Source organism: Desmodus rotundus, chromosome 10 (assembly GCF_022682495.2).
Source record: "Desmodus rotundus isolate HL8 chromosome 10, HLdesRot8A.1, whole genome shotgun sequence".
NCBI lineage: Eukaryota > Metazoa > Chordata > Mammalia > Chiroptera > Phyllostomidae > Desmodus > Desmodus rotundus.
The window spans coordinates 27,783,405-27,793,456 of NC_071396.1; the positions used below are offsets into that span (position 1 = coordinate 27,783,405).

Below are 10,052 nucleotides of genomic sequence, written 5' to 3' on the forward strand. Positions count from 1 at the left end.
TACGCTCCTCCCACCTAGAAGCTGTGGTTGTAAAGTGATGAATTGGGGCAAGTCAGTCTTTTTTAAAATTTTTTTTAAAGACTACTTATTTTGAGAGAGGGAAAGAAACATCAATGTGTGGTTGCCTCTCACACGCCCCCTACTGGGGACCCGGCCTACAACCCTGACTGGGAATGGAACCAGCAACCCTTTGGTTCTCAGGCCAGTGCTCAATCCACTGAGCCACACCTGCCAGGGCTAATCAGTCTTAACATGGTCTGTCAGTGATGGGATTCTGGATACTACCTTTGACCTGTTTCGTCAAACAACACCTGAGCAGTTGTATTGAGCAATTGTTTGCTTAAGTAACTATGGTTTTTGGCAAGCTAGGAGAGAAGGCACGCCCTGATTAAAGGGACAAAGGTTAGAATGAATGGGGACCACAGAACAACAATATGCGAGGGGTTAAAAGCGGAGACCATCATTCGTGCATACTAATAACTATTAAAATCTATTAAATCCAAATTGAATAAGCCTGTCACACTGCGTGCATATGCATACATGATATGCATTTCATTGCGGTTCACATACAGTGGAACCTTGGTTCTTGAACTTAATTTGTTCTGAAAGGCTGTTCAAGAAGCAATTTGTTAAAAAACCAAATTATTCATACTCATGCGTCTTCCCCTTCATCACCTGAGAGACACGTGACTGATCACACACTTTTTCCGTGAATGACCTCGTTGAGAACAGAATTGTTCAAAATGAGAGACATGTTGCCCTGATTGGTGTGGCTCATTGGTTTGGGCATTGTCCTGTGGACCAAAAGGTCAACGGTTCAATTCCCTGTCAGGGTGCATGCTTAGGTTGTGGAACATGTCCCCAGTAGGGGGCACATGAGAGGCAACCGCACATTGATGTTTCTCTCTCCCTCCCTCTCTGAAAGTAAGTAAGTAAAATCTTTTTTAAAGAAGTTGGGGTGGGGTGGAGGGATGGGGAGAAAAGGCATACAACTGTAATCGAATAACAATAAAAATTTTTAAAAAGGAAAAAAAAAGTGTTTATAACCCTGGCTGGTGTGGCTCAGTGGATTGAGCGCCAGCCTGCAAACCCAAGGGTCGCCGGTCCCATTTCTAGTCAGGGCACATGCCTGGGCTGCTGGCCAAGTCCCCAGTAGGGGGCGTGCGAGAGGCAACCACACATTGATCTTTCCCTCTTCCTCCCTTCCCCTCTAAAATAAATAAATACAAATAAAATCTTTTTTAAGAAAAGAAAAAAAGGAAGCCCTGGATGGTGTGGCTCAGTGGATTGAGCGCTGGCCTACAAACAAAGGTCGCAGGTTTGATTCCCAGTCAGGACACACGCCTGAGTTGCCAGCCAGGTCCCCAGTTGGGGGTGAGAGAACAGAAATATCAGTGTTTTTCTTACTCTTTTTCTCCCTCCCCCTTGCTCTAAAATTAAATAAAATCTTTGGGGGTGGGAGAGAGGCTGTCTTATTAAAAATAAAAAATAAAAACGTGGGAGACATTTGAGAATCAAGGTTTGACTGTATATTTAAAGCTGCTCCCAGACCACGTGTTACAACTGTAAGCCCAAGAAATCATTCGGTTTTAGCACAAGTTCTTCAAGATGCCAAAATAAATGAAAACCCACCTCAAAGCAATGAGCAATGGCTCAGCTTTTACAAGTGAAATGAAAACATTGAGACCAGGTGCTAGCCCTGGCCAGATAGCTCAACTGGTTAGAGCTTTGTCCTGATACATCAAGGCTGTGGGTTCGATCATCAGTTAGGGCGCATCTGATGATTCAGTGAATGAATGCATAAAGAAGTGGAACGATAAATTGATAGTTCTCTCAAATCAATAAAATTTTTTAAAAGAGGTGTCAAAAAATTCAACCTAATGTGAAGATCTAATTGGGTTATTAATTGAGTCATGAATCAGCATCTTATCTAGCAACTAGAAGGGCACTCAGAGGGGTTATAAAAAAAAAGTGGAAGGTTTTTAGAGGAAGAAAGTGGGGTAAGGGAGCTATTTGAAAAGAAAGGAAAGGGGAGTATTTGAGATCTTGCTCCCCTGGTATATGTGGCCAGCTTGGCTCAAATTTAAAATAAAGAAAAAAAGAAAGAAAAGATTGGTTTTAGATGGGGGAGCATCTTTGGGGGGAGAGAATGTTGCCTCTCCTTCCTGGGGTGGGGATGCGAGGGATTGTGACAGATGCTTTACTGGTACCTGACCAGAAAATTCCAGACTGCTTAACTCTGTTTCTGGGAGAGATTGAGACAACAATTAGGTCAGGTATTAAAACCAGGTTTGGTATCATGGGGGCCTACAGTTTTCTCTAAAAATTTCCGATCGTAAGCTTTTGAGACTGCTAGGTATGTTCACTTCAAAACCTTTCCCCCAGAAAACCCCCTCCAAGTCAAATTTCAAATAGGATAGGGTAAGGTAGGCCTCAGAGAGGTGGTGAGTGGCAGGTGAGGAGTGGAAATGGGTGGAGGAGGGCATTGCAGGCAGCGGAGACAGCACCCATAACCTCGAGTGTTTTATGACAGTGAAATTGAGTGTTAGAGCCGTTGCTGTAATTCATTTCAAGAGGTTTTGACTCTGGAGGGGAGGAGAAACATGAGGATCGACAGGACTTTCTTAGTCTTTCTTAGACTAAATGGTAACACCGGAAGCAGGAGCAGGCTGCCCTGCTTGGGTACAAAAGTAAACACTCGCTAAGTCCACAAGTAGGTCAGTGACAGGCGCCCTGGGAGGACACACGGCTACCCAGTGCCCAGATGGCCCGGGGCTCTGCCTGCTCCCTGGCCCCGCCCACTCTTCCGTGATTGGCCAGATCGCCTAAGCCACGCCCCGAGTATGTATACGTGGGGGCGGGCCGGAAGGCGAAGGGCCGGAAGGCGAAGGCTTGAGGCTGACGCGGCGGGACCGGGCAGAGCTCCGGCCGCCATGGAGCGGGACGGAGAGCAGCTGTCTGCGCGCCCGGCTCTCGAGACGGAGGGGCTGCGTTTCCTCCACGTCACTGGTGAGTTGCCGCGGGCCGCGGGGAAGCGGGGTGGCGCCGCCATGTTCGGTGCGTCTTCCTCCGCGGCGCTGCGGGCCCGGCCGCGCCTGGCCGGGCCTAGGGAGGCCTTGGCCCTCCTGGAGCTGCGTTTTCCTGGGCCGCGCGCCGGGCGGGGTTGGGGGAAGCGTAACTTTACTGGAGCCGCACTTCCCTGGGCGGCGCCGTCTGGCTTTTTATTTCTTGCGAAGCTAGCTCTTGGGCTGCGGTTTCTGGGATCGCTGGGCCTTTGGCGTTTGCCTCCAGGCCTCATTGCTCAGCCCTCCCCTGCCCGCCCACACTGGTAACATCCCGGGCCGCACCAGCGCCCCACGGCCACCCCTTTCTCTCCATTCCCGGGGTCTGAGAGGCCTCTGTCCTCCTGAGTTGCAGGAACTTCTCTTTATCCCCAGTAGTATCATTTTTTTAGCTTCTTACAAACGGTTTTTCTAATTTTCAGTGGGCTCCCTGCTGGCCACTTACGGCTGGTACATCGTCTTCAGCTGCATCCTTTTGTACGTGATCTTTCAGAAGCTTTCCACCCGCCTGCGGGCCTTGAGGCAGAGGCAGCTGGATCAAGCCGCGGCTTCTGTGGGTTAGTAACTGATTGCAAATGCGCGCTATTCTTAGGAGTAAGAAGTACGTGCGTCTCATTGGTATGGGAGGAAAACCATTGTATGCTTCTGAAATCGATTTTGGTGAACGTGCAACAGATGCTCTCACGTCAGAGATTTTCATTGAGGGGGGAAGTCTGCCTGGCGGTGCCTGTCTTGTTGGGAGGGTTTTTCGTTTGTAGGATAGGTTAAATTGAAAACTTCACTCATGGGTCTGCCTATTAACACTTGTCTTTTCAGACCTTTGTGAGGGAGAAACTCAGGTTTAGTTCTTCCTGTTCATTATATTTTGATTTATCACAACTCACTCATCAGACCTGACTTCAAATTACACTTGGTTATTTTAAAATCATTCTCTCTGAAATGGTAGCCTTTTCACTGTTTAGAAACAGTAGTTTGAAGCTGCAGTTTCTGAGGACACCCCAAAGAAATGTTAAGTGCTTTGAGAATAGTGGCATCATTAAATACAAATGTCTTTCATCTGAGTCACCATGGTTACAGAGATTGGGGTGGAAAGCAGGTGTAGTAACAAAATAGTCATTCATTCACACGTGCCTCTCTCCACTCCCCTGAAACCCTGTGGTCCTGCCATTCTCTGTCTTTTTGATTGTTGGCTACGTGCATGTCCGCCCACAAAGTACAGGTGGAGTGGTGTGTTGTGCTACCCAATTTTGTGAGAAACAGGAAGATTAAAAAACTACACTTGATTGATTTTATTCTAAGAATGGGCCAACAGAAATGGCACTGAAACTCACATTTCTATAAAGTACTTATTTTTAGAGAGGAAGGGAGGGAGAGAGGGAGAGAAACATCAGTGTGTGGTTGCCTCTCGCACACCCCCTACTGGGGGCCTGGCCTGCAACGCAGGCAGGTGTCCTGACTGCAGGCCTGTGCTCAATCCACTGAGCCACACCAGCTGGGGTGGTTTTCGTTTTAAAGTTTCAGTCAGCTCTGCCACTCACACACACCTGTGCTATTTTGATCATGAGGTTTTGGCCCCTTTTTTATGTGGACTCAGTTAAATGGCCTTGTTTCTCCACTACCTGTAGGTAATGTCGATCCCCTGTAGTTCAGGTGGTACTGACGTGAATATGTAAATTCTCATTTTTTCTTTAAAAATTACAGTCAAACCTCGGTTCTCAAATGTCTTGGGTTTTGAACAGAACTTTGCTTCTTGACCTGACAACCCTGTTCACGCCGACACCAGGGTGATCAGTCACCTGTAATAGTTCACAAGCAGGTCGCTTCTCAAACAGCCTTCTGGAACAAATTAAGTTGGAACCTCGGGTCCGTTTCTTTCCCATTAGAAATAATGTCAATTGAAGTAACTTGTTCCAGACCCCCAAGTGAATCCTTGTTTCAGTCTTTGTTACATACAGTACATGTCTAATGTACTGGGTAGTCTGTAAGACACTTTAGAAACAAAGAGGACAGGAAACGTAAAGGAAAATTTAAAAAGGAAAATGAAATGTCCACACACGAGAACTTGCCTTTAATGCTGAAAGCTACTGATGACTGAGTACAGGGAGGTGGGAAAGAGGAATGTTCTGTTATCGTTTGGACGGGGGATCATCCTCTTCATAACAAACATCAGGTAGCTGCTCTTCTGGGTTCTGCCTTTGCTCCTCTAGAACTTGCTTCGGAGTCACTGGGCCTGTCTAGTGACGGTGGCGAAACGCTGCATCGTCATTGAACAAGTTTATCACAGGGCTTGCTGCTGCTTTGTCGGGGTTATATTCCTCAATAAAACTGCACTTCCCTGCTTAGTGAAGTAGGAATATCCCCGTTTCCCTCTCTTTCTACCTCCTCAAACGCAAAGGAACAAATTAAATCTAGAACCTAGGTTCCACTATATGGAATGGTAGTCAGTAGTCAGGTCAAGAACTGAAGTTTTTGTTTGGCAAGTGAGACATTTCTTCCGTGAACAACTCCGTCGAGAACTGAATTGAAATGGGAGACGTTTGCGAACACGTTTGACTGTAGTTGCCCCTCGGGGTCCTTAACACGGCAGTGTGAATAGATGGCACGCAGACCATATAAACATGTGGGGAAAGCTGCGGTGGTGGGGGTGTTGATTTCTGTGACTGCGTCTGGAAGGATTTCTTTCTGCATGAACGGGGATAGAATGCCTAAGAATCCTTACCTCTCCCTGTTCTAAGTCAGGACTGACTAAGTGATGGATAATGCTTACAGAAGTTTACTTGCCTGGCTTCTAGAATTCTGGTCAACCCAGAGCCTGGAGCTGGGCGGTGTCCAGGTCACGGCCCGCAATCTCGGTGTGCCCGGTCAGTGTACTGCCATTTCGGCCTTGGGCCCGCCCCAGACTCCCTGAACTGGAGCCGCTGAGGGAGAGGTTTCTGGGGCTAAGAACTGCGGCTGTGTGCGGTCTGCCCTGGAAGCAGCCAGATTGTTTGTGGAAGGGTACACGTCTCCATGTAGAAACATGTTCTTGTACCGCTTGATGTCTGTGCTTTTATGTATTTCTACTAATATTATAGACTCAAGACTTTCCATTTCATACCAATTGCTTTTTTAGCTTAATTTTCCTTCCCTTTGTGGTAGAGCCCGATGTCGTCGTGAAGCGACAAGAAGCTGTAGCCGCCGCTCGCCTGAAAATGCAGGAAGAACTAAACGCGCAGGTGGAAAAGCACAAGGAGAGACTGAGACAGGTAGGAGGCTGTGCACGTGCAGCCCTGACGGTGGGAGGCCCAGTGGGGAGAAGCTGTGTGCACGCGGTGGGGTGCGTCCCAAGACTGGCTACTTCGAGGCACCATTTCCAGTGGAATTGGTTAGCTGTCCTTGCTCTCTCATCCAATTTAGTGGGACATCTGGTCAACCCACTGCTTTCCCCCCCCCCACCTTTTCTCTCCACTCCCTTTTTCCCCCTCTTCTCCCCGTCCCTCCCATTTTCCCCCCTCAACCCATGGCATTTGACAGGTCAAAGTGGGGTCCTCCCATGTCCCTATCAAGTCACATTACATTTTTGGTGTGGCCTCAAATCCCCATCACCACCACTAAAAATGAGGCAGATAGGTAATGTTTTTTAGAATCACACACAGTGCAGAGCCAGTCTTTTTCAACAGACCCCAAACCTGCCTGAGGACTATCAATTCAACACTACAACCCCTCCTTTTTTAAAAAAGCTAACCCTCCTCCTCAACTATGTGTTTACACTCTTTTGCTTGCTATCTGATTAAAAGGGGTGCTTCTTGTTTTCACTTCTCAAATTATTGCTGCCACACCCAACTCTGCTACCTTAGAACACCACCTGGCAGTGGTGGCAGGTTGTGCTGGGGCCTAGAACCAGGGCACCATATGCCCTAAAAACCCCAGGCTGACTGTCAACACAGCAGCAGGCTGCTCAGCAGAGAAAGGCCAGCCACCCAGCAAGACCTTTGCTGTAACCACAAAGGAGAGCTTGGAGGCATGGGGACATGGTATTGTAATTCAAAACCTTCCAACTTGGCCACATGTAGGTGAGAGGACTCCACACCACAGTGACCAAGGGCAGCTGTCCCTGCTGCCCTTTAACCCTTTTTTTTCCCCTCCCTCAAGATCCCAAAGAAGCAGAGTCCCCCCCTCCAAAAAAAAGGATATGAAATAGACTCTCATTTTCAGAGTCATTTTTGTTGTGGGGTTTCTCCTGGTACTACCCTCAACCCCCCAGGACTGCTGAGGCAGCTCAAGACCACCACTCAGGGTAAAGTAGGAGTGGGGCCAGCCCTTCACTCCTAACTTACTCAGTCTCCGAAAGTGGCTGGCTTCTGTTCACCTAACACCACGCCACAGATGCTGTCTTCGGCTCGATTTGATCCATAAAAAACTTCTCTATAAGTTCCATTTTTCAAGTGCACAGGACCCAAGAGGTTCTGTTGAATGAGGTGAGCTCACCAACTACGGGGGGCAAGTTTCATTACAGTGCCCCCCCCCTTCAAGTCAAATATAAGAAATGAGGTGATTCTTTTCTCAGCTTGAAGAAGAGAAAAGGAGACAGAAGATTGAACTGTGGGACAGCATGCAAGAAGGAAAAAGCTACAAAGGAAATGCCAGGAAGCCTCAGGTAACTAAAGTATAAATAAAGAGGACTTGGCCCCAAAAGCTGATACACTAAAATTTGTCAAATCAATGTTTTGAACCTCTACCCCCCAAAACAGGAAGAAGACAGTCCTGGACCTTCTACCTCATTAGGCATTCCCAAACGAAAACCAGACAGAAAGCCTTTGCGAGGAGGTGGTAAGTACCCCGCCTTCTTAAAAAAAACAAAAACAAAACAAAAACAAGGATTCTGCTGCTTTAGGTCTCCCTCCCTCTACCTGTAAACTGAGACCAGCCCCTTAAAAAAAAAAAAAAAAAATTGGAAGGGTGCACACACTAGGGTTAAGAATAGAGGCTAAGGGACCTTTCCCAGTGGGGTAAGGGTGTGGCCACAAACTCATTAATTCCAAGAGGCCTGTAAACCCTTCATTCATTAACAAATCACCAAACAAGGTGGGAAAGTGGCTACACCCCACATTTCCATGGCAAAAGAACCAAGGCAGTGTGTTCAACATTCAGAGTGGATTGCATACATTAACATGTACACCTGCTTTTTGGAAATTACTCCCTCTCCTAACTACTGTGTCTGCTTCCTCTCAGGTTACAACCCTCTGTCTGGGGAAGGAGGTGGAGCCTGCTCCTGGAGACCTGGACGGAGAGGCCCCACAGCTGGTGGATGAGGCTAAGAAACCTTGCTGGTGTCCATTTTTGGCACTAAGCAAGGTGAGACCTTAAAACCTCCCCCCTTCGATTGCCTTACTGCACACTTTTTCACAGTGACTTTAAAAAAAACAAAAACAAAAAAACCAGGGGGCCCCATCAGGTTTATTTCTGTTCTTAACCTCCAAGCTGCATGCAGTCAAATTAAGAGTGGCAGTTGCCTGTTGTTGCCAACTAAGGTAGCAGCAGGGGCAAGTCAGTCACACTGCACTTACCGCTGACTTGGCCTTCCATGGGTAAGCTCGGTTGGGGTAGATAATAAAAAAAGAAACCTAGAGTAACAATCCTTTCAAGATGTTTGAAGTCCTTATATCAACAAGGACAGTCTCTGTGACAGGTGGCATTGCATGACGTCTTCCTTGTAAATGGTGAGCCCACCACCAAGGATTACTGAGGCCGACAGGTGATGGGGGTTGGGGTTTTTTCTGTATATTTATGTTCATGTACAGAAAAGTTTGTGAAATAAAACTTTAAAAAAAAAACTTCTTAAATTTAAGGAAACCTCTATATGTAAAAAATGGATTCCTGTAAGTCCAGCATTTAAGGAAAGGGGGGCCCTTTATAATAGCTACATTTCTTTTTCCCTGCTCATTGTTTCTGACCTGCACCGACTACGGCTGGGAGGAAGTGGGGTGTAGGGTTGGCACACTCCTGGGGCACTTGGCTTAGTTCACAGACTCAGCTGAGCTGAAGAAACACGTTGCCCCCCCCCCCCTTTTCTCGAAAGGATGGCAAAGTAGAGCCACCACAGCCTCTCGAGACCTGTTGTCAAACCTGACAGCATAATAACTTTCACAGCCAAGGGTTGCACAACCGGGGCCTCCTGAGGTACCCACAGCCTCCAACTGCCAGCTGCTTGGGCACAGATGCTCTCTCTAAAGAGACCTGGAGGAGAGCCAGACTGACCTCCCTTTATATGTATCGTGAATGCATGTCAGGGGTTGGACTACGTCTGCCCTCCCAGCCAAAGGGGATCACAAGAGCTGTTAGCCTCAGTAAGTGTGACCACACAACTTGGGAACAGGGTCATTGCCACTCTCACAACTTGAGAAAACACTGCCCTGGCCTTGATCTGACATGACAGGTGTTCTCCCCTAAAGTTTAGGGCTGGAGCTGGAGGGAGCTACCACGTGATGACAAGCAGCAAAAAGCTGATCCACCACCACCAACAGAGCCTGTCCAGTCTCAGAGCCTCCTGCACAGCCTCCACAACCTGGGACATGAAGTTCCCTTATTTTCAAACTACTGAGAGGTACACAAGCCACAGGAGAGCAGGCCCCCTCCAACCTATGCAGGATAAAAAGGGGGTACGGGCACCTGCCGTTGAGGGCTCAGACTCCCACAGAGGGGGGGTCCCTAAGAGCAAACCACACAGCCCTAGAGCTGAACAGAGGGGGACCCAGGGCACCTACTTGTTTGGTGACACAGCCACCTGCCACACCCCCTTGGGTTCCACCCCCAGATTACCACATATACACACCAACATACTGTGCTGGTCAGCCACTGGTTGCCTCCTGGGGCACCTCACCCCAGGACCATCACACATGCTGAGGCAGATCTCATGCCATGAGGTCAGTAGAGATGAAAGCAAGGCACACAGGTAAGGCTGTTGGGCTCAAAAGTAAGGGTCTTCGGCTCTAGAAAACATGACAAGATCCA

At 48.0% G+C, this 10,052-nt stretch overlaps 1 protein-coding gene across 1 annotated transcript; it reads left to right on the forward strand.

Annotated features, from left to right (window-relative positions):
* The first annotated feature begins 2,866 nt into the window (after window positions 1-2,866).
* SELENOS (selenoprotein S) lies at window positions 2,867-8,447 on the forward strand. The gene is made up of 6 exons (XM_024561848.4): window positions 2,867-3,009; window positions 3,485-3,619; window positions 6,201-6,307; window positions 7,609-7,698; window positions 7,793-7,871; window positions 8,274-8,447. Exons 1-6 carry the CDS (start codon window positions 2,934-2,936, stop codon window positions 8,351-8,353), a joined length of 567 nt encoding a protein of 188 aa, XP_024417616.2. The 5' UTR covers window positions 2,867-2,933; the 3' UTR covers window positions 8,354-8,447.
* The last annotated feature ends 1,605 nt before the right edge of the window (window positions 8,448-10,052 follow it).